A 25,445-nucleotide genomic window follows, 5' to 3' on the forward strand; every position below is an offset into this window, starting at 1 on the left:
AGTACCAGAAGTATATCGAATTTACCAAAAAGAAAAAAAGAAAGAAAAAAAACCTTGATTGTATTCAACCAATTATTAAACAAAAATATGATAGCTTTATGTACAGTATTAATTTAACATCGCTATATTTTCATATACGGCAAGTACATGGTATCCTGTTATCAAATGACAAACGCGCTCAATAAATGAAGAGTGGGGCAAACGCGCGCACGAGCGCAAGCACGCACTCACAGCGTATGCTTGCTTAACCAGACGGTACACACACGTTTAATAGCAAACACACTCTTTCACGCTTAGGCACATGGCAAAAATGCCGAGAGAGCCGGATTCACTCAGTTATCATCGTGCAAAATGCCCTGAGGATAGATTCCTGAACAAGAGGACCGAATGGCTCCAAGGACCCTTCAGATTCCTCATAATAATCATTTTCTTCTCTTATTTGAAACATACTTCGGCACATCCTCAGTGTCTGGACTACCAGCCACCTTTTAAACCCCCTTACCACCTTGAGTTTTGCAGGCACTATGAGAAGTTTGGTTGCTGTGACCAAAAAGCAGACAACAGTATTGCAATGAGATACTGGGATATAATGGACCTGATTGGTGATGAGGCATATGCAGTGTGCGCTGATTTGGTAAAAGATATTATGTGTCAGGTATGTATGATCCTTTATTAACAAATAAATGTGTTTGTAGTAAACTGCATTTTTTTTAACAAGTTTGTTTTTGAAATGTTTGAAATATGTTAGAAGGTATCTGAGAAGTTTCATATTTTCACTTTCATATTTATATTATAATATTACAGAACAACTTGAACAATTAGTCCCCTGAATAACTTTGTATTTTATAAACTTATTATCCTGCATATGCCCCTTGTTCTCTTACATTAAACAGCTTAATACCATATCTAAAATGGAAAGGATGTAATTAGTATTTATTTATTTTTAGTAATATTTTTGGGCAGTTTGCTTTTGACAGCAGAATAGAGTGTAGTCTATATGTCTGATGTTTTAATACATTTAAATGCTTAAATGATTTCTGTTTTTCTCAGTAGCTGTCATTCTCTGATGTAAATACATTTGCAAAAATTCACAGTGTATTATTTTATTAGTGGTAAGATATTCGTCAGTCTTATTTGCACGTACATTAGATTATTAGATGATGTGAGAGCTTTTAAAAAACAAACTCCAGATCTAAAGATTATATAGTGTGTTTGTGCTGCAGATTAATGATATCTCAGAACAGGTTCTTTTAAAAGTTGTACCGTTACATTTTGTAGTGATTTTACATGTAGTTTTCACTGGGGGAGATTAAGTAACTTACATTTAAGGATGAACCAGATGCATATTAAAGGACAGGGGTCCCTAATTCTGCACTTGGAGTCATACCTTCTTGGAAAGTTCCGCTCCAGTCATATTTAAACACACCTGAACCAAGTAAGTTCTTCAGGAACACTTGATAATTACAAACAGGTGACGCAGGGTCAGAACTAGTATTGTTAGTCCAGACCCGCTAATTCAAGTCAGAGTTCAGGTCAGATCTGAAAAGGTTGAGTCAGAGTCGGAGAGAAAGTCATATGAGAGTCTGAGTCGAATTATAGACCCAAAGAGCAAGGATGTCTGAAGTGAGTCTGAAGACCTTCATTAGCTGATTCAGATGTGTTTAATTAGGGCTGAAGCCAGCTCTTGAAGCGGAAAAGAAGAAGTGCCTGTACATCAACCCACCCACTGTCCCGCAAGATTGCCAAGTTTTCACAACAAAACCCACCCAATTGCTACTCAAAACTACTCAAAAAATCCGGGAGGTAAAATACATGTTTTTCAGCTGGATTCCCTGTGTAAACTTTTCATTCCAGCAGCTAAATATCATGTTATTGGGGTAGCTTCAACCTGCGGACTTGAAAAACAACCCGTGCCAACAGTGTTACAGTAGGGACTTGGCCCTGAGGTAGACTAACACCACTTGCATTCATTCACTTTCTGATACTGAAGTTAGTGCTCTGCTGGGTTCTACTAGATCCCTGCCTGGCTTCGGACTCAAGCTTCAGACGAATTAGTGAATGAAGCGTTTTCCTGGTGCCTATTTATCCATAGTCGCGCCGGTAGTGACGTCAGGGGCTGTCGCCGGCCATCTCGTTGGTGTTTTTTCAATGTATGCTTCAGACACGGATCACGACGAGGTGTTCACCATAGAGACCCCTAGAGGATGCAGTGTCTTGTTCCCTACTCAGAGATCCATGGTTACATTCGTAACCTGAGACGTTCTCTGTCTACACGATAACACTGCAACCATAGTTTTTGAAAATCATCACCCTGGAGGGCATTTTCAAAAATGTTTTAGTGACTTGGTGATGCGTTTGTGTGTGGATGAATGGCCAAACCGCATAGAAAAAGCTGCAGTTTTAAAAATAACTGCGTTCTTGTAGAGGGCCTTATAGTGTCATTTCTAATCACCCAGACAGTGATGCTTTGACTCTGAGTACTGGCAACATGTCAGAAATGCTGGTACACACAAAAAAGTGGCAGTAAGCTAAAGACTAAAATATAAAAGTGGCGGGACTGCATTTGCATTGCTTTGGGGATTGGCAAATCTGGCCCTTGAGATCCATTTTCCTGCTTTGCAGGAGTTTAGCTCCAAACTAATAAAACACACCTTAACAAGCTACCTGTAATCAAGTCTTGGGGTTTACTTGAAGGTTTAATGAGGGCTAGAGCTATACTCTGCAGGAAAGAAACCTCAGGTTGTCCAATCCTAGTCTGAACGATTCAGACACTATAAATATGCTTTTCCTTGGGGTGATGAAGACTGGTTTTGCATCAGTGTTACATGAATCTCTGCAGCACACACACAGTGTTGTGGTTGGTAGTATACAGTGTTGTAGTACTCAAGCCTGGACTCGGTCTTGACTCAGACTCCAGATGCTCCACGAAAATGTTTTTGGAGTCAAGAAGTCCTTGAATACTACAACACTGGCTGGGACTGTTCTACAGTAGGGTAGATCTCCAGGAACAGAACTGGGCGTCGTTATAGACTAGAATATCAGAGACTTGTGAGTGGGGATGTTTGATTTAAACCAGTTAGCTTCAGAAATGCAGTTAATTGTAAGACTTGTATTGTTCATTTGCAGGAATGTTCTCCATATGCCGCACACTTGTTTGATGCTGAAGACCCATACACTCCAGTGCGTCACTTACCAGGACTGTGCTTCGCTTACTGCTCAGAATTTCACATCAAGTGCCATTCTGTGGTAAAGTATCTAACCAACAGCCAGACACTGCTGGAGATGTGCGAGAAGGACCGCTCTCATTTCTGCAACCTCATTAACCTCCCTGACCAGGACTACTGCTATCCCAACGTCCTGGGGAACAATGACCTGTACAGCAATCTGGGCAAGGTGGTGGAGGACACCAAAGGCTGCCTGCAGCTGTGCTTGACAGAAGTGGCCAATGGGCTGAGGAACCCTGTGCTGATGGTCCACAGCGGAGATGATACCCACCGCATGTTCGTGGCAGAGCAGATTGGCTTCGTATGGGTGTATCTGAAAGATGGCAGCCGCTTAGAGCAGCCCTTCCTGGACATTAGCGGGGAGGTGTTGACCACACAGTGGCTGGGAGATGAAAGAGGTTTCCTGGGTCTCGCCTTCCATCCAAAGTACCGAAACAATGGCCGCTTCTTCATCTACTACTCTATTTTGATCAATGGCAAGCTGGAGAAAATACGCATCAGCGAGATGAAGGTCTCGGCTCATGACATGAACGTGGCAGACCCCCACTCAGAGAGGTTAATAGGTTTGATCTACTTTGTTGTGCACGTGTTGTCAAAAATATATGTGTTAAAGAAATAGTTCACCTAAAAATAAAAAATCTCTAATCTTCTCCCCGTTCCATACGCACACATTGTTATTTTTTTCTGTGAAACTAAAAAGATTCTTGCGTCTTAAAATTGCATAAAAATATCATTGTCAACATATCGGTCAAGTCCCAAAAATGCTTTAGATTTCAGGATATGTCTTGTCAAGCTGCAAGTAAAACCTGAGACACACTGCATGATTTTCGGCTTTCCCAGACGAAGGATTGGCATCATGAAACAATTGTGGCAATTTCTGTGATTCCTAGCTCATAATCGGTGGTCTTGTGTCGTACAGTGAGAGAGGTTCAAAGACAGCCGTTCTCACGGTCTTGCGACCAAAGATAGACTCTATGATAATTTTCTAACAGTGTCAGAAATTCGGCATGCTCATCGCACAGTGTGTTTGCTGATACAACCCATGTTTACTGACCACATGAAATCAATGCGACATGGCGCTTAGACTTAAAATTACTTTCCTCAAGCTTTATCCCTTCCTCTTTTGCTGCTTCCACTTTTTTCTGCACACATAAAATCAATTTCCAAAGTGTGATTCATCATGCTCTTTTTGTTTCCAGCTAGTGGATGCTGATGACGTTTTATTCTTCTATAGGAACATTCATCGTAACATACTGTATGACTCAATAGGTGTCATCATCTTACAGTCTACATGGATGTCTCTACCCAAGTTTATTAGATCCATGTCACACTATGATCTGCAATGATGTTATAGGATTGCTAAAATCGGGCAGTGTGTAGAGAGCTTTAATTGCATTATCAAACATCACTGTTTTTTTGGAGTCTCATGACCAAATGTTATTGAAGTCCAAACTCACGCCATAGTTGATTTCAGAGAAAACCAACTGTTCTTTACACAAAGCCATCATTTGACTTGGAACATTTTGGTTATTGTGGTACTCACTTTGTAATGGTGCTTTTATGGTTTTGAATAGTAGGCTGTTTTATGTGTTTCCTCCTCAATTTCTTCATTTACAAATCTGTATCCACAGAGTTCTTCTTGAGATTGAGGAGCCTGCAGCAAACCATAATGGTGGGCAGCTTCTGTTTGGTCTAGACGGATATCTGTACATCTTTACAGGGGATGGTGGAAAAGCAGGAGACCCTTTTGGAAAGTTTGGAAATTCCCAAAACAGGTAAGGACAGTTCCTTATGAGTGTCACAAATCATGCATAGTGCTTTGATAAAACTCCAGTAACTCCCTCTTAGACAGTTTTATCACAAAAGCTTTACCTGCTATGCAAATATGTTTCAGATCAGCATTGTTAGGAAAAGTGCTTCGGATTGATGTGGATGGTAGCAGTATAGATGGGAAACCCTATAAGATTCCTCCAGACAATCCCTTTCTTGGAGAGCCTAATGCAAAGCCAGAGGTCTATGCCTACGGTGTGAGGAATATGTGGCGCTGCTCGGTGGATCGAGGGGATCCACTCACTGATTACGGGAGAGGGAGAATATTCTGCGGTGATGTGGGTCAAAATCGATATGAGGAGGTTGACGTCATTGTGAAAGGAGGAAACTATGGATGGAGAGCCAAAGAAGGCTTTGAATGCTTTGATATGAAATTATGCCAGAACTCTTCTCTAGGTGAGCTGGACCGTAGAATAATGACATGCACATTTGGGTCAGAGAAAATGACAGATCAAATGGAGCATTCCAGAAATTTTTACTGCTCAATGAAACTGGTCACTGGAGAACTTCATACCACTGGCCAGTCAATAAATTTGTGCTCCTGATTTCTGGAGATTGAGCATTTTGAGCATTTCAAATGATCTTTAATGAATAGTTACTTTAAAAAGGCATTATTTACTCCCATGTCATTTTTGAGCAGCTTGTGTTTTTCATATTAAAAAAGTTGATGATTTACACTGCCAATCTCCCAAATGAGAAAAAAACATGATATAAAAAAGGAATTTAAAATTTTAATAGATTTTTGATTTCAGGTTTTCTTAATTCCTATGATAGATTTGTTTGAGAAAATCTATATATACATTAGTAATCTTTTCCTCTGCATAGCTCTCTGATCTTATTTAATTTAGCATTTTTGAATCTAGCTAATTTGCAATTGGTCACATGACACAGAAGAAACAATAACATTTGGTGACAATGCAATGAGCCTACATTTAAAATAAATAAATAAATAAAAGCAAAAAAGGCCTCTAACACTAGTTTGCTCTATTATTTTTCTATTCTATCTGGTTTCTTTTTATTTACCATATAATAAAAAAAAAAAAACCTTGCTACGTGAACTGCGTTAAGCTAACTGAGACTTGTTATAGCACTTGCGTATCATTGCCTTTTTGTTGTTTTTGATTGCTTCCATAGTCCTCATCTGTCAGTCACTTTAAATAAAGGTGTCTGCTAAATGACTAAATGTAAATTCAGTGTAATAATGGCTTAAGTTTTTGTCTTTTCCTCAGACAAAGATAGAGTAAAGCTACAGTAAGACTTAGAATATAACGCACAAGTTACATGAATCACATTTATGATTTTTCTGTCCTTTTTAGAGCTTGCCAGTATCTTAATATGTAGGAATTGGTCATTCTGGATTCATAAAACAATGTTGAATTTTAATTAAAGAAGGAGAATAATTTAGGATGAGAGAAACACAAGGGGTGAGAAACTGATAACAGATGGTTCTTTTAGGATGAAATGTAAAGAAACTGCTAAACTTAAATTTTATTTAATGAACAAACTCTAATTTCTGTATACACATTGTTTAAATTACACAAAAACATTTGTTGTTTTTATAGATGACATTCTGCCAATATTTGCCTATGGACACCATGTTGGGAAATCCGTAACTGGAGGTTACGTGTACAGAGGATGCGAATCACCAAACCTCAATGGTCTTTATATTTTTGGAGACTTTATGAGTGGGTAAGGACCAACTCTCTTTCATTTTTTAACAACTAAATATAACTGTCTTTCATGCCCAATCAACTCTCAATGAGAGCTATAAAATTTACAGCTCATGAGAGTCATTTTTAGGTCAATCGGTCACTACTTTTTTCTTAAAATATGTCTGGAAACAATAACAATTCAAGCTTTCTTTACTATTCAGACGATTGATGGCTCTGGAGGAGGATAAGAAATCTGGGATTTGGAAGGAAAAGAATGTGTGCATGGGTGACACTAAAACCTGCTCTTTTCCCGGCCTTATAAATCATCACCACAAGTTCATCATCTCATTTGCAGAGGATGAAGCGGGTGGGTTTGTGCACAGTACACTATAAGGCACAATATACATATAAATGCAAATTTGACTGAAAAATATTCATACTATATATATATATATATATATATATATATATATATATATATATATATATATATATATATATAATTTTATTTTTTCCTGAAGGAGAACTTTATTTTTTGGCGACCTCCTACCCAAGTGCAATGTCTCCCTTTGGCACGCTCTACAAATTCATGGATCCATCCAGGTAGGTATATTTTGCTACATTTGGATACATTTTCTTCTCAAACAGTCTTAATATGCACACACGTGTAGTACCGTAAAAATGAGATGGCAAATGTTTTTTGCCTAATCTGTCTATACGGTATAACCAAGTATATTTAAATTCCCTATAAAAAAAAAAGAGTTCTTAAAATGTAATGGATAAGTGTCAGTTAAGACATCATGCTGGGAGACAGAAGGACTACAGGACGTGTCAGTTCTACAGTATATTCCTTTGGAATCTTGGAATCTGTTGCACATGCTTCCACCAAATGGTTTCCATCCAGACTTCTGGAAATCTGCTATCTACCACAGATCATAAATACTTATCAGCAATAACTCAAAGATTTGTTCATTTTATTTTGTGTGATAGGGGGTCAGATATATTAAAATGTCGATTTTACTATATTTTATTTTATTACAGTGCCTTTAAAATACGTTGAATCTAGTAAAGGATGAATTAATGACTTAAATAGAGACTGAAATAACAATATAAAAAATCCAAACATAATCTTTCGGATGTTTTAAACAATCAACCAATAGAGAAATCAAGAGTCGTCCTGTTGGAATCAGCAAGACTACTGGAGATTATCAGCACATCTGAAATCACTCACTAATAGAAATACCATACATTAGTCCCAGCTGTTCTGTATTCTTTATCCCTCCTTAAATAGCTAAGTGAGGGGGGGGGGGATAGTGATTCAATACTAATAGGAGCAGTAGAAGGTCATTGCCCTCACAAACACACACAGCCTTGTATATACATTTATACTGAAATAATTATGATGCCATTTTAAATAAATTTTTTACCTCATGACACTAAATGAGTCCTAAATTTTTTAGGTTAATGAAGTTATTTCCTCTGTCTGTCTCTATTCACAGGAGGGCACCTCCAGGAAAATGCAAATACAAGCCACTTCCTGTAAAGGTCAGAGGGAAGAAAGTGCCATTCACACCTAGAGAATGTAAGAATATTTTACATCCTAAAGAGAAAACAAAAATGGAATACATTTTACAAGAAAATAGTACTTCAGTTGGTCTATTTCAAAAGTTCACATATAATTCAGTTACTTGCTATTTCTTTGTAATTTTTAGTGGAATTTTCTATTCTTTATTTATCTTTATTTTTTTAAGATTACCAAAGAAAATCAATTGCATTACGTATCAGAATTGCCCGAAGACTATATATATATATATATATATATATATATATATATATATATATATATATATATATATTTGTTTGTGTGTGTGTGTGTGTGTGTGTGTGTGTGTGTGTGTGTGTGTGTGAGAGAGAGACCCTGGAGCACAAAACCAGTCTTAAGTCACAGGGGTATATATGTAGCAATAGCCAAAAAAACACTGTATGGATCAAAATTATAGATTTTTCTTTTATGTGAAAAATCATTAGGATATTAAGTAAAGATCATGTTCCATGAAGATATTTTGTAAATTTTCTACCTTAAATATATAAAAACGTAATTTTTGATTAGTAATATGCATTGCTAAGAATTCATTTGGACAACTTCAAAGGTGAGTTTCTCAATATTTTTATTTTTATTTTATTATTTTAAAATAGTTGCATCTCGGCCAAATATTTTCCTATCCTAGTAAACATACATCAATGGAAAGCTTATTTATTCAGCTTTTAGATGGTGAATTTCTAAAAATTGACACTTAAGACACTTACGTTTTGTGGTCCAGGGTCAGACATACATTAGTATATCATACATAGATATACATTTTTTATTTTTTATTTTTTTAGTGACTGTGCTTGACATAAGTGAAACACCTACAAGATCACCACTGGAAAAGATCTTACTCCCCACTAAACCACCAGGCACACGCCAGCCCACAAGGGCCAAACCCACCACATCTGGACCGAAGAAAAAAATTCCGGCCAAAACCACTACAGCAAAGTTGAGCCAAGAAAAGTTAAAGAAGACGACTCAGGCAAATGAGAAGCAAATAAACACAAGCACAAAAACACTAAAGAAGGTTCCTCCTAACAAGAAGTCATTGTTACAAACCAAAAAGGACAAGCAAGCAGGAAAGTCATCTCTCAATCCCAAACTGCCCATAAAAAGTGCTCCGAAAAAAAAGAAAACCAAACCTCTCAAACCAACAAAACCTAAAGATGTGACAAAGCCCAAGGTCTGGCTACAAAAGACTCAAAAGACTAAAAAAGAGGTGAAGAAACCCGTGAAGAACAAACCTAAGGTGACTGTTTCTAAAAAGAATCAAGACAACAGAAAAAAGACTAAAAATATCACTTTCACAAAAAAGAAAAAACTGTTTAAATAAGCAATGCGTGTGTGTAGTAATTAGATGGTAGTAATGTAGAGCAATAAAGAGAATTCAAAGAGATCCTGTTCAAACAATGTATCAGTTGAATTGCAGTTCTGAGGTCAGTCTGATGTGTGATATGAAAGACCATAGAGAAAACCACAACAGTCCTGCGCCAACAGGATTTTGTTTAGCATGCAACACAGAAGCATTCTTCAAATGTTGGACTTATTTCTGGAATGTGGTGAAGTAATTAGTTTGGGGCGACGATCTTTATTTTAAACCAAAACTAAAATTAAAAGGAGAAATAAAAAATAAAAAAAATGCAAAAAGCAAAAATGCTTTTAAAAGACTTTCTTAAACATAACTCTTTGAAACTAAAATACATTGAACTATAAAATGTGCTAATTTTATGACATACCTAAGAAAGTCCAAAATGCACATTTTTGAAATGTAAAGCCAAAGTGGCACTGCTTTTGCTTTAATTGACACAGGCAAAAAGCAAACTTATATATACCAAGTCTTTCTTGGTGCAAGTAAAAATGGTTTATTCAGTAAAGTATTTTGTCTTGCTTACAATAAAATTATTTTTAATGCAGATCCAAGTCTGTATGAGGGTTTAAATGAGGTATTGCTTACTACACCCTTGGTGTTTGTAGCACTAGGTCAACTACAAAAGTCGTTTTGTGATTGAAGATTTAAGGGGAACCACAATTACTGAACAGGTCTTTAGAATTTTACTGTATCATTTTTTTTTTTTTTTACTTTTGCTATTGTACATGCACATTTTGCATATTAATCCAAAAGTAAAATGGAATTTGAAAATGGTACAACTTTTAATGCTAAACAACAGAGCTTTTGCTGTTATTCCACAAAACATTTAATAAAACACTTCTAAGTGAACACGATTTGCCCTTTTTTCATGATAAAGTCACCCATAAAGTGCCAAGGAAAAAATATTTTTAAACACTTTTTTTTTTACAATGTTTAATAAGAATGGTTCATGAAAAAGAATATATATTTTCAATACATTTTACTTCTGCAACATAAAAGGTGTTATCTCTAAAGTCATCACTACTGTGTAGTATGTCAAAAACTCTAAGCAAGTTATTGCAATCTGCCAGCATTTACCTAACAACGTCCTGTCAAAGCAAAAAACAATACATCATTCAGGATCCTTATTATTTTCAGCCAACAGGCTCTTCTTTATTTTGCGTTCAGGTAAGCTTCATCACAGCATGAAAGCAGAAGCCATTCATTCCATGGACAATCTGAACTATGCATCTTACATATTTGGTATCAACAATTTTATAGAAATGCACATATTTGCCTAAATACTCTATTTGCAGTGTTTGCACAATAGAGGATTCTTATAATTGTGCATGTATAGGTGATTAAGAATTTAACTGTATGGTACCAAAGTATTTATGGTAAAATGGGACATTTATATCTGAATATGATATGATAAAAAAAGTAAGTTCCCTTTAAAAGAAATAAAATGTGCCTTGTATTTTAAGAAGGGGTCCCTATAGGGAATCATATTTGCGTCCTGGACATCAAAATGTTTGAAACGCCTAAAATTACCCAATGCTTATAGTAAGTTTGATATCATATCATTAAAATGTTTATTCTTTCATTCTATACTGGTCATTACTTTGGAAATTTTTTAAAAAATTTGGCAAAATGTTTGTTGCTGGTTGAAGAAAAAAGTAGGCAAATACTTAAAATAAATAATCATGTTTATACCTGTAATGCCTCACGTACAGAGCTTTACTGTATCCTGTAATTAAAGCACGGGTTATGGGCATACCATTACGAATGCTTCTGAGGACATGCTGGAACTAGATTATTTGTATTCATGGCAAGCAGTAACTAATAACTAGGTTTCAAAAAGCCACCGCACGACATGTGTTTGACAGAAACCCTAAGGACTTGTCTAGGAGATTGCCCAAAGGTGATGACTGGTCGGACTGGTAAAAACAGCACTTGTGTGCAACTCTTGCACTTAAGATCTTTGTATTTTAAAAGGGGCCCCCAGGTTGTGTCGACTGGTTACAGTGAGTGCCTGAAGCACACAAGAAAATATTTTCACCTGGTCCTCTGCTACTCTTACGTCTTTTTAGTCTATATTTTTTAGCACAAAGCTTGTACTAACATGTATCTTAATTAGGTTGCCTCTCGGGGTACTCATATTTTGTAGTTTTCTTCATCTTTATGATAATCTTAAAGAATTTAAAGGTAGATCACACAAGTTGTTTGCTATATACGTATGTGCTGTGGCATCATCAGATAATGTGCACCTGTCTACACTCAAAAATGATGTCTACTGTATAAGGACAGCCAAATTATGCCCCCCAACAAATATCATACAGGCCACTATACTGCCAACACGTCGCATGTAAACAGTCATCTAGACTAGGTTTTCTAAAATGTTTAAATGAGTGAAACCAAATTGTCATTGTGTCACCTGCCAATGACATCATACAACCTCGATTTCCGGTTTTGATTTGTAGAAAACATGGAAACACCAAAGACGCTTTAATATGCTATGCATTTTATTAGACAGCAATATAACAGAACTTTCAAATGTATAGTATGATAAAACAGCACTGCTTTACACCGGAAGGAGCGGAAGCGGTCTACAGTGGCATAATAAAAGCTAAGCCATGTGTCACGTTCATTCAGCGAACTTGTTTCGCTTCGACAGCATTCAGCCTCACCCTGATTCATACTTCGACATTAATAAATCATTAGATTATCCATGAACATGATTTCTGCCCGAGTTCTGTTGGATTGCGTCGGCTGTGGGGATGAAGAAGACAACTCCCATGATTCCACACACTCAGGACAGCGTCATCAAACTACAACTTTGTTTGTTTGTTTTGAATATGCGCCTTCTAGCGGCAAAAACCTACATATTGTGCCTTAAATGCCTTGAATTTTATGCGAGCTAGTGCAAACTGATGAACCGAGGTGGAACATGCCTTTAACGCTTGGGAGCAGATGTGGCCTAATGGTTAGAGAGTCGGACTTGTAACCCACAGGTTCGAGTCTCAGTGCTGGCAGGAGTTGTAGGTGGGGGAGTGAATAGCCATGGCTGAAGGGACTTTGAGCAAGACACTGAATCCCCAATTGCTCCCTGGTTGTTGGAGCAAATAGCTGCCCACTGATCTGGGTGTGTGTTCACGGTGCGTGTGTGTGTGTTCCCTACTCACTGCTGTGTGTTTGCACTTGGATGGGTTAAATGCAGAGCACCAAATTCGGTTGACAAAATGTCATGACTTTCACTTTTCTTTTCTTTTATTCTTTTCGACTGCGTTCTGGATTAATTGTAAAGGTTTGATAGAACTGACTGGAAGACCTGCCAAGAGAGCATTGCAATAGTCCAGCCTGGACAGAACAAGAGCTTGAACAAGGAATGTGTGAAGGCCTGTGAAATGTGAATGTGAACAGACATTTGCTTAATCATTGGCCCTGTGAAGATTCCGTAGCTTCCTAACATTTGAAACAGGGCAGTCATCACATTTGGGAATGATTTTGACAGAGGCACCTGTATTCTGTCTACCAACTTTGTCAAATCGTACAGAGGAGCAGATTTTAGTGTCGACCTGTCTACAACACTGTACGCTCCTTTTGTATATTGTGAACAGGTGGCATTAATGCCACTATTTTTGTTCCATAGCTGGTTCAGGCTCAGTGCCAGAGGATGAGGTTAGGGTAGGGAACAGTTACGCATTTAAGCACCGAATATAAAGGAAGAGTGCTGTAAAAGTGGTATTGTCAGTGAGAGAACACCAAGTGTGCATTTTGTGCTTATATGAGGCAGACCATGTTCTACGACAGGGGCTACCTATACTGCGCCGTACTGCAAGACAGGAGCTTTGTACTATACATGATCAATGCTCTTGGGTGGGGAGCGTGCTTTGAGAGTTAGTGGACGCCGAAAGACATCTTATTTTATGCTCCGAGACGGGGTTGCTTACACTGGATGGGAGTGAGAGTGCCCAACACGCTTTGCACATAAGCAGGTCGCAGCTGAATCCGGGCTGCATACAGTATATCGTGTAAAAGAGTAAGCAGCAAGAGCTTACTTCGCTTACACGTGATAGACTGCTGCTCCAGGGAATCAAAAAGACTTGCTAACTGATATTTGAAAGTGAATTTTGCATCTGATGTCCCCTTTAGGGCTAAAACATGGGCATGAAGTTAACAATTACTGGATAAGAGACCTAATGAAATCTGCAAGTTTGTAGTAAACATTTACAAACTTTCTTTACTTGGCTGAACTGGTTGCCTGTTGAATCTTTCTCAACAATTGCGATAACTTTTATTGTGTTGAAACGCAAGTTGTGTGAGGTTTCCTCAGACATCTGAACACAGACTCATCTTTCTGGTTTCTAGATTTCTAGTTTTCCATTATTGATTCTGTATCGAGTGTGTTTGTGGTTTTCTAGGTTTGTGCCGATTTCCACACATCACAGAAAGCAACAAGCAACAGCAAGATTTCAGAGACCTTGCGTGACATTTTAAATGTTGATGATCTTAAGGCGAGTTTTAATTTGTCAACACTTAATACCTCCATCACTATCTATAAAAGAAAGTTAGCTTGCTTGTTTAACATGTTCATGTTTGCTTTGTCATTGAAGGATGTACACAATGTTGCCCTTTGTGCTTCCCTGGTGTGTGAAGAGGACCCACAGTTCTTCAAGACGTGAAATGTGAGTATTCAGTACATTAATAGAACTGCTAATCAGTAAATGCAATTGTTTAGTTTTAGTCTAGTTAGTTAAACTTATGGTTAATGTTTATTCCAGGTAGAGTAACAAAGAGATAGAGCCTGACTTCACCTGCCATTGCTGTCAATGAAAGCAGTATAAGTCCTGAGAGCACTGCAGCTGTGATGGATGATCTTCCGGTCTGTTTGACATGTTCAGAAGCACTTGTCCAAACACCCACAGTGTTTAAAAAAAATAAAAATAGGACTGAATAAACAAATTATACAACTGCGGTTATTTTTTTATTATTTAAATGCTGAACTTAGCCTCATTAACCTGAGTAATGCATACAGTAGGTGACTTTTTTAAGGTAGTATTTGTATTGAAGTATTACTGCATCAAAATGATTGATTAAAATAAGTACAGTGCACTTAAAATAACTCAAAATGTAAACTTTAAAGTTTTACTAATTTATCATAATTGTTTACTTAAATGCTTTGAGTTAATTGGTTTGCACATTGCAGTATTCTGAACTTTCCAGGTTTTACAGTGTACAGTGCTTATATTACTCTGGGAATAAAGAAACCGCTCAGGACATTTTCATCAAGTCTTGAGTTATGACAACTGGTGGGGCAGTTTTTACACCAGTGGGGCCCAATTTTATTTTTTCCCTGAGAGCTCTACAAACCCATGAATTGGCCCTGGTTGTCAAACTCAACAAAAGGCTCAACTAATTATGTAACTTGTCCTTTTAACTATTTACAAAGCATAACTCAAAACAGGTTTTCAGCCCATTGCCTGAAAAACAACAACAACAGAAGACCGACAGTATGCAGTTGCATTCACTGTCACGGTGATTATTTGTGAGTCTGTAATTACCTGTCATCTAGCAGATGCTTTTTATCATGTCTTCCGGTACACTAATTACAGAGAAAGCCCCTAAAGCAACCTGTCACAGGGCCGCTGTTAAAATTCTAAGGCGCAGGACAACATTTACATTGGAGGGACTCCCTCATCACAGGACATGAGAAAGCATTCCCAATCATCCCCCCGGGGATGGTTCTGCCTGGTTGATCGTGGATACAATGATGATGGAAGAAGATTTATATCTCAGAGTAGTGTTATTTTAACCTAGTAACCTGTTTAGATATACTGGCAGAACTTTAGAACTGCTTAGCTTTTCAAAAACTGTCGAAGGCACTAAATCGAAGTAGAAAAGAAACAACAGACGACTTTGAAATGAACAGCGAGAAAATTTTTGCCAGAATTGAGTAAAGCCCAAATATGAGTGTCATTACCCTACTCATTGAGTTTGTCACGTTAGTGAGATATTTCACGTGAATGTGCTATGCTTCCGTCAGGAAGAAAACAATGAACTCTCTTTCCCACTTAAAACCGCAGTTAGTTTACTGAATGGGTGACAAACATGCTGGCAGGAACCATCTGCCCTGGTAGTGTGTGTCTCATTGATGACGATGAAGCTGAAAAACAATAAAGTTAAACAGTCACTGGAAGAGATTTGATGTTCCAAAGATAGAAGGTACTGTGAGAATTTGGGTCACAGACACCCTTTAACGGATATGAACAATGCATGTGTAGGAAAAAATATATATTATTTGCTGACACAAAATATATGCATTTATTTTTATGCATTTAGCATTTTATCCAAAGCGACTTACAGTTGCATTCAGGCTATCAATGCTCTACCAGTTGAGCTACAGGAACACAAAACAGAACAAACGACAATACTCTGATAGAACAGAATGCATTCTAAAATATTAAATAAAATATTTTTGAGAATTCTGTACCTAGAAAACCATTCTTGAAAAGCTTCTCATTAAAATTCATATTTGATTAAAACATTATTTCCCTTATTTTTGCATTATATGTAGCAAATAAACACTGTAAATACAGAAAAGCAGAGGGTTAGTTTATGTTTTACTGGTTGTCCACAACAAATTCAACTCTTGAAATCACTGAAATGGCACCATCTATTGGATGTTTTCCAAATTAACACTGCACCAGTTAAGTTTCCAAAAGCTGTGTTCAGTATGACTGGTCTATTTCAGAATCACAGTATTAGTTATTCTATTAAATAGTTCAGTGTCTGATAGTTGGAATCATTTTAATATGTCTAGAGAAATGTGACCCTGGACCACAAAACCAGCCAAAAGGGCAAATTTTCAGATATTAAGATTTGTACATCATCTGAATATATGCACTTTCCATTGATGTAATGTATGGTTTGTTAGGACAGAACCATATTTGGCCGAGATACAACTATTTGAAAATCTGGAATCTGAGGGTGCAAAAAAATCTAAATACTGAGAGAAATCGCCTTTAAATTTGTCCAAATGACATTTTTAAGAATGCATATTACTAATAAAATATAAGTTTTGATATTTACAGTAGGAAACTTACTAAATATCTTCATGGAACATGATCTTTACTTAATATTCTCATGATTTTTGGTATAAAAGAAAAATCAATAATTTTGACCCATACAATGTATTTTTGGACTATTGCTACAAATATACCCCAGTGACTAAAGACCCAGGGTCACAAATCAATACTGGGAAAAAAAACAATGTTTTGATGACTGACAGATTCCTTATATGAGTCACAGACTCATGTTTAAATTAAGGTACTGATTTGAGCGGTTACGAACCAGACCATTACTACAATAAAACAGAATTATCTTCCCAATCCATTGGTAGATTTTGAGGTGTCTAAAAAATTCATATCTTCCGATTTCACATTAAAGAATAAGTACACTCAGAACTTAAAATTGTAATTATTTACTCACCCTTATGGTGTTTTGTATTCCACAAAAAAATAAAAAATTTTGGGTAAACTATCCTTCAACAGTACTAAAACCTAATGGTTTGGGAATCTGTAAGACATTTCCTCTATTCCAATCATAACTCATACAGCAAATATAGAACTCAAACCATTTTTATATAATTTTATTTTTCTTATTCAATGAAAATGTATGAAAAGAATACAGATTCAGACTAACTATATAAACTGTGTATATAAGCAGTGGCATGTCCACTTGCAAATTAGTCACTAGATTGTGAAATAAGGTTCTGGATTCCATCCTGTCTGGCCATTTCAATAGGTGATCTTACAAACAGGTTCACCCACATGAAGGACACCCGTTTTCTTCACCGTGTAGTACTGTCCCAATATTGGTGCGGTTTTCTGCATAGGGTCAGTCAGTCGATAGCTATAAAGTAAAAATAAATAAATAAATAAAAGTGCTAAAAGCTTTGGATGACAACATAATATTATGAAATTACCCTATGCACAGAGGAAGTGCTTCTTATGTGATTAGAGTTTTTGCACAACTGTAAGTAATACTATATTTTTTTTTAACTATACCGTGATTTTCCTATTTATGCGAACACAATGTATGACATAATTCAAACACACACGTGTTTGTGTGTCTTAATTTAATAATATATTTAATTTAATAATTTAATAAAATATTATGCCCAGAATTAAATTTTTGGTGCTCTACAATCTATATTCTACTGCTGTTTACGGTTTTTCTCAGTCGCTTTGGTGCATCTCAAATCAGAAATGAATTTTTCAAAACTACTTGTACAACCTCCACATCATCTAGTCATTTATACACATCATAAAACCAGTTTCTCTTCTTTTGAACAAGTTGCGATTGCTTTTGTACATTCATGCAATTGATTACGCACATTTATCTGCAGTTTCCTACAACCCGAATTCCGGAAAAGTTGGGACGTTTTTTAAATTTTAATAAAATGAAAACTAAAGGAATTTCAAATCACATGAGCCAATATTTTATTCACAATAGAACATAGATAACGTAGCAAATGTTTAAACTGAGAAATTTTACACTTTTATCCACTTAATTAGCTCATTTAAAATTTAATGCCTGCTACAGGTCTCAAAAAAGTTGGCACGGGGGCAACAAATGGCTAAAAAAGCAAGCCGTTTTGAAAAGATTCAGCTGGGAGAACATCTAGTGATTAATTAAGTTAATTGATATCAGGTCTGTAACATGATTAGCTATAAAAGCTTTGTCTTAGAGAAGCAGAGTCTCCCAGAAGTAAAGATGGGCAGAGGCTCTCCAATCTGTGAAAGACTGCGTAAATAATTGTGGAAAACTTTAAAAACAATGTTCCTCAACGTCAAATTGCAAAGGCTTTGCAAATCTCATCATCTTTAGTGCATAATATCATCAAAAGATTCAGAGAAACTGGAGAAATCTCTGTGCGTAAGGGACAAGGCCGGAGACCTTTATTGGATGCCCGTGGTCTTCGGGCTCTCAGACGACACTGCATCACTCATCGGCATGATTGTGTCAATGACATTACTAAATGGGCCCAGGAATACTTTCAGAAACCACTGTCGGTAAACACAATCCGCCGTGCCATCAGCAGATGCCAACTAAAGCTCTATCATGCAAAAAGGAAGCCATATGTGAACATGGTCCAGAAGCGCCGTCGTGTCCTGTGGGCCAAGGCTCATTTAAAATGGACTATTTCAAAGTGGAATAGTGTTTTATGGTCAGACGAGTCCAAATTTGACATTCTTGTTGGAAATCACGGACGCCGTGTCCTCCGGGCTAAAGAGGAGGGAGACCTTCCAGCATGTTATCAGCGTTCAGTTCAAAAGCCAGCATCTCTGATGGTATGGGGGTGCATAAGTGCATACGGTATGGGCAGCTTGCATGTTTTGGAAGGCTCTGTGAATGCTGAAAAGTATATAAAGGTTTTAGAGCAACATATGTTTCCCTCCAAACAACGTCTAGTTCAGGGAAGGCCTTGTTTATTTCAGCAGGACAATGCAAAACCACATACTGCAGCTATAACAACAGCATGGCTTCGTCGTAGAAGAGTCCGGGTGCTAACCTGGCCTGCCTGCAGTCCAGATCTTTCACCTATAGAGAACATTTGGCGCATCATTAAAAGAAAAATACGTCAAAGACGACCACGAACTCTTCAGCAGCTGGAAATCTATATAAGGCAAGAATGGGACCAAATTCCAACAGCAAAACTCCAGCAACTCATAGCCTCAATGCCCAGATGACTTCAAACTGTTTTGAAAAGAAAAGGAGATGCTACACCATGGTAAACATGCCCCATCCCAGCTATTTTGAGACCTGTAGCAGAAATCAAAATTGAAATGAGCTCATTTTGTGCATAAAATTGTAAACTTTCTCAGTTTAAACATTTGCTATGTTATCTATGTTCTATTGTGAATAAAATATTGGCTCATGTGATTTGAAAGTCTTTTAGTTTTCATTTTATTAAAATTTAAAAAACGTCCCAACTTTTCCGGAATTCGGGTTGTACATTATCAGTTACTCATGTCATGTTGCTCAAAATGTATTACATAGTTTTCTGTGTATAGTCTTACCCCTCAAAACATCTAGTCTTTAGTTCACCGTATAAGTCATTAAATGCAAAATGTTTAATCTAGTTGTCATAAACTGTCAAGCATATTTTCTTTTACACATTATGATTAGACTTTCTGTACATTTGTCATGAATTGTGCAAGTGAATCTTGACTAATGAAGAGAATGTAGATGATAAACCAATGATAAACCATTTCTCTGAAATAGCTCAAAGGTTAATTTCATGAATCTTCAGTTGGAAAGCATATGCTGTATAGACAGAGGACAACACAAGAGTTACACATTCTGACAATGGACTTTTTTTCGAGAAATGCACCAAAGCAACTGAGAAAAACTGTAATAATGTGATTCTTTGTTTAACTGAAAAGCCATGAACCTGTGTGCATGTGCTCAGGATAAATCTTAATTAGTGAAATGAAATGCAATGTTTCTGTCTGTGTGAGCTTACGTTTTGAGAGTGTCCAGTGGTTCTTTCCGGGTGATGATTCCAGTCTCTGGGTCAACCGTGGTAAACAGGCATCTGAATATTAATGCACAGAATTAATTATTTTACATGAATAAATAATGTGTTAGAGAACAACAGGGCTTTAAGACAAAACAAAATTAAAACAGTTTACGCCGAGCAGGATCAATAATTTAATGTTTCTGTTCCTGTGTTCCTCTGTATTATTACTGTTCGGTTAATAGCGTTATTTGTAAAAACAGTTTTTTTTTTTGCCTACAATAGGCTAATAATAATAAAGTACAGCATTTTTTTACTCTTTTCTTTTAAAAAAATACAAATAATCTGGTATTTTATCCCTCTGTGTTTGTCACTGCAAAGACAGCATCATCTTTTCTAGATTGTGGGCAAATGTAGGCTACTAAACAAAACAAAAAAATATATTTAAAAGACATTAAAGTATTTTTTTAATAATAAAGATTTTGTGCATTGTTAAAAAAAACACTACTTGTATGAAAGTTTGCATTTTGAAGGTAAAAAAAAAAAATACAAAAATAGGATAGGCTCATATTTTTATTTTTTTATTCCATTCAGAAGTAATGTAAATGTTTACATATCCAAATGTTTACATATTTGCAACGTACAGTATCTGGAGGCTAAAATATTATTTATTATAGGCTAGGCTTTGTACTTCACTCGCATCAACGCAAAACATCATCCTTCAGATCATCCATATCAGCACAGTGAGGTCTCGCTGAACGCAACAGATTGCACAACGGAGAAGATTAACCATTTTACACATACATTTATTTACATTCCTGTATTTTATTTTGATAATGAACAGGCTGCAATGTTGCAAAAATATGTTGTGTCTTTGTGAGGCGCTGGTGCGATATGGCCATGCAAGCAACACATCATTCAAATCTTTTGCAAAATAAACTAAAATTAATAAAACTGAAAAACTGCTTTTGTAAAATAAATAAAACTACTTCCTGCCATCTAGTTTCACGTCAATGAACCGAAACTCAGCAAAAAAAAATTATTTTGTTTCGTTAATCGGTCAATGATCAAGTGAAATATATTTAATGTATATGCCTATATGTTCTTTTTTATGTGCGCCTATCATTTTATTCTGTTTTCTCCGTTTACAGAAGTGATGCAGGGGTGTGTGATCTGTTGAATCCATCTTACACTATCCTCAGAAAAACTAACGCCAGATGAGTTCACAGCTGAGCAGAGGCATTGCACTAGTTGACTCTGTCAGCGTCACATTTGCAGACCGTACTACTTGAATTCCTGATTGGTTGACAGCAAATTTCAAATATTAAATGGAATGATAAAATAACATTATTCACCGATTAATGGCCATTTCAAATTTTTGATTCTGTTTGGCACTATAAAATTTTATTTGTTTCCGGTTTTCGTTTTTGTTCCTTGAACCGGTTCAGATCCCTGGAGAACAGCGTATATTCTACCTTACCTTCCACAGCCAACGACTCTCTTCAACTCCACTTGGCCAATCTGAATATGATCCCATGTGTCCTAGTTAAGAAACAACAGAGTTTTATTTATATCATAACACCCCTTACGTTGCATAATACTGTATTATATTTTGTTATACCTCGGTGAAGGCCTCACAGTCACTGACAACAATACTGGGACGAAACCGAAGGACAGTAACATCCTTATCCAATCGGGTATTCAGGTCCTTAACTGAGGCCTCTGACATTAGCATGATGGGAGCAGCATCAGGATAGGCCACCTGCAAAATTGTGAAATATATTAGATAATAGCAGTGACAGATAAGAGGTAACACAAAGAAAGTCACAGGAGACATAACATCTCTTCTTTAAAGTCGTGATGGCTATTTACTACAATTGTGATTCACAAAATTTCACAAAAATAGTTTGGGTTTTGTGTATTATTGGGTTAAAGATTTTTGGGAAATTTGACAACGCTAAAAAGGCAAAGAGACTGGAAAAAATAGTTTAGATTTCAAGAATCTAAGAAACATCTTAAAATTGGTTAGAAACAGCTGTGAATACTCATGAAAAATATATATTTTAAAAATAAATTGCCATCGTGTCGAGATAATTTTGTGGTTAAATGTCTTTACTTTTTAATCTTTATTTGTAGTATGAGACATGCACAGTGCTCTCCATCAAACCTTTTCATCCTTAGGAAAGAGGGGCTCTTTCTCAGAAGGCCTTTGGGCCTTTAGATGAGGTTCAAATTGCACCAGACGAACGGTGCTGTCTGATTCCAGGTATCGTGTAAGCCAGTTAGACACATCGTCCCCACAGTCCCTGCCCTGCACGTCTACACTAAAGACTCTAGGCACACAAACACATTTATTTTCAATTGTCAGCATGCCACTTCAATCAAAAAAGGAAATTATGGATTGTACACAAAATACAATACTAGTGGAATGTAGCTTAAAGAAAGTTGGCAAAGTCTAATTTTTTATGAGTTTGTTAGATTATAAAACTAATATATATATATATATATATATATATATATATATATATAAATAAAAAACTATATAAGAGAATTGACTGAGTACTGTTTAAAAACTAAATACTGAACTAAAAATATTTTTAGAATTTAATTAAATGTAAAAACTTAAAAATAGAAATGTTGCTTTGATAATGAACTTAAAATAAGTTTAATTCAAAGTTCAAATAAATAAAATCTAAATAAATATGCTAACTAATAAAACATGACAAAAGCACAAAAAATGCAAATATATAAAACGAAATGTAAATATTTTTAACTACAAATGTAAAAACACACTATAATATATATATATATATATATATATATATATATATATAATAAAATAGCAAAATAACACTGCTTCCTATATCCACTGTAATCATGCTGAAGCCAGTTACACTATGACAAAAGCACATAAAACTGCTCAAATAAAAAATACATAATATAGAAATATATCATAAATATCCATGCATTATTGTGTAAATATAAATACTTACAGTGGCACTTAATGTAAAACCTAAGTACCTGCAGTCCACAACTGCATTATTGGGCTGGTGAAGAGGAACCCTCAGCTCCTCCATCTGGGGTCCCGTGAGACACAGCTGGCCCCCTTCACAGGTCAGAGACACCAGCACCAGACGAGGCTGCTGTCTGCCCGACACCATGTGTCCGTCCTCCGTGATCACCAGCCAGTGCCTGTCACAAACACACACTCCCTGAAGAATTAACTCTACTGATAATACAAAAACTGCCCATGTTAATCTGGACTGTAACGTTACAAAAGTCTAAGGCCTAACGTTACGCGCAACATCTTACATGTTAACATGTTACCGTACATGTGGGGGTTTAAGGGGCGTCTGAACCCTCTAAATAAGGCTTGAACCCTTTCAAAGAATGTCAGAAACAAAGACAGACAATAGTAGCCTACGCATTCTGTTAAATACAACTAATTATATATTTTACGTTTTCAAAGTAGCCACAAAAGTTCTCAGAGCGCTAATAACTTTTACAAACTAGCAGCAACAGATCGCTCGCGCGTTTTGAGTTATCATCTTTATCTGACGGTATTTCATCAGAATATAGATACTGCCATTTTTTTATATTGTTGTTTGACATTAACATTTTATAAGACATAACAAAAATGTGTAAAAACGACTTGGCTAACGTTAAGTTACCTGCGTTAGGGGCTCCACAAGACAGTTCGCTTGCACGAGACGGAATGCACAACTTGTGGTTCGTCACATAACGTTACCGAAAATAATAATGTTTTAAAGAGCATACCTCGTTTAATTTGCACAGTTTATTCATTAGCGTATACTGATTTATTTGCGTTCATAAACTCACCGATCCCGCAGTTCGCCATATTTCAGCCCCATTCGCAGACACTCTGCCGTCTCCACCGACACTGCTTTCCCGGACTTCATGGGATGAACCAGCAGCTGGGAAACGACTCCTACTTGAGTTAACTTCTTCTCTGGACAAGTATATTTATATACGAGACCGAGTCCAAGCAGAGCAACTGCTGTGCCTGCAGCGCATAATGCTATTTCACGATTCTGGCCCAAGATTTTTGCAAACACCTCTTTGAAGTCCATACTTAATTTTCTTAAAATAATACCTGCCTGAGATTTTAAAGGTCTGAAACGTTTTACAGCACTAGGGTTATCTAATGGAGTGTTTTTATTGCAGCCAATGAAAAGGCGCGTTGCTACCGGGTAGTTTTAAAGGAACAGTCCTCGCTCTTATGTAAAGTAAACATCAGAAAACGTTCTTTTCCAAAGCACATGTTTGGTTTCATCAAAGAAATAATAACTTGATCACCCTCTGAAACAACATTTCTTGGCACTGGAAGGTGACATCACTGAGTCTGCTTTATTGTTCGACCCTCTCCGGAAAAAAAAAAAACGCCTGTCATTCAGACATTTCACCTAATTGAAGAAATAAACAATTAAAGTGAAGAGATTTACACCCAAAAATGAACATCCTTTCATCATTTACTCGCCCTCAAGTTGTGCCAAACCTTTATGAGTTTTATAATTCTGCTGAGCACAAAAGAAGATATTTTGAAGAATGTGGATAACCAAACACTTTCTGCTCCCCATTGACTTCCATAGTTTTTTTAATTATTTATTTATTTATTTATTTTATTTTTATATTGTAAAAGTCAATGGGGACCAGCAACTGTTTGTTTACCTACACTCTTCAAAATGTATTTTGTGTTCAGCTGGCTCCCGTGTCTTATCCGCTTGAGCAGATGCTTTCCTTGGTCTTCCAGCTATCTTCAGGTACGTGCAGTGTTATGGTATAGCATTCTGAAGTGAACCTATGAAAGGGAACATCTTGGTTACACATGTAACCTTGGTTCCCTGAATAGGGAACGAGATGCTATGATACAGGCCATTCTGTAGGCTACCTACTACGCTTCCTTCATCATGTAAAATCAGATGAAATAATGCGCAGCATGCTGACATAGCATACATTGTACGCACGGGGTGGTTATAAAGCACTATTGGCCAATGAATTGGCGTGATGGTATAAGAATTGTATACGCTGTTGCATCTTGTTCCCTATTCAGGGAACCAAGGTTAAATATCTTTTTACATAACATTTTTCTACAAATACCGTGGTTAAACTATAGTTAGCGTAGCAAAATCATGGTTAATTTGCATGGTTTAATTATAGTCAGCATGTTTGTTTTTTTTTTGTGGTAAAACCATGGTTAATTTTCATAAGGGTAAGTAACCCTCTTGTGATTTAGTTTGTCTTGAAAAAGGGGGTTGCTAAC

General features: G+C 36.5%; 2 protein-coding genes across 2 annotated transcripts; one reads left to right on the plus strand and one right to left on the minus strand.

Moving 5' to 3' along the window:
- Positions 1-300: 300 nt before the first annotated feature.
- On the plus strand, positions 301-10,493 carry hhipl2 (HHIP-like 2). The gene is made up of 9 exons (XM_059521090.1): positions 301-655; positions 3,127-3,779; positions 4,856-4,999; positions 5,119-5,450; positions 6,617-6,743; positions 6,928-7,073; positions 7,228-7,309; positions 8,206-8,288; positions 9,089-10,493. The coding sequence occupies exons 1-9, from the start codon at positions 302-304 to the stop codon at positions 9,625-9,627; spliced, it is 2,460 nt and encodes an 819-aa protein (XP_059377073.1). The 5' UTR covers position 301; the 3' UTR covers positions 9,628-10,493.
- Positions 10,494-17,274: 6,781 nt separating this feature from the next.
- marc1 (mitochondrial amidoxime reducing component 1) lies at positions 17,275-24,325 on the minus strand. Its single transcript, XM_059520746.1, has 7 exons — positions 24,005-24,325; positions 23,186-23,356; positions 22,332-22,497; positions 21,786-21,926; positions 21,645-21,706; positions 20,171-20,242; positions 17,275-17,553 (listed from the first exon to the last, which is right to left on the minus strand). The coding sequence occupies exons 1-7, from the start codon at positions 24,253-24,255 to the stop codon at positions 17,439-17,441; spliced, it is 978 nt and encodes a 325-aa protein (XP_059376729.1). The 5' UTR covers positions 24,256-24,325; the 3' UTR covers positions 17,275-17,438.
- Positions 24,326-25,445: the final 1,120 nt, after the last annotated feature.

This window comes from Carassius carassius, chromosome 32 (genome assembly GCF_963082965.1).
Source record: "Carassius carassius chromosome 32, fCarCar2.1, whole genome shotgun sequence".
Classification (NCBI taxonomy): Eukaryota; Metazoa; Chordata; class Actinopteri; order Cypriniformes; family Cyprinidae; genus Carassius; species Carassius carassius.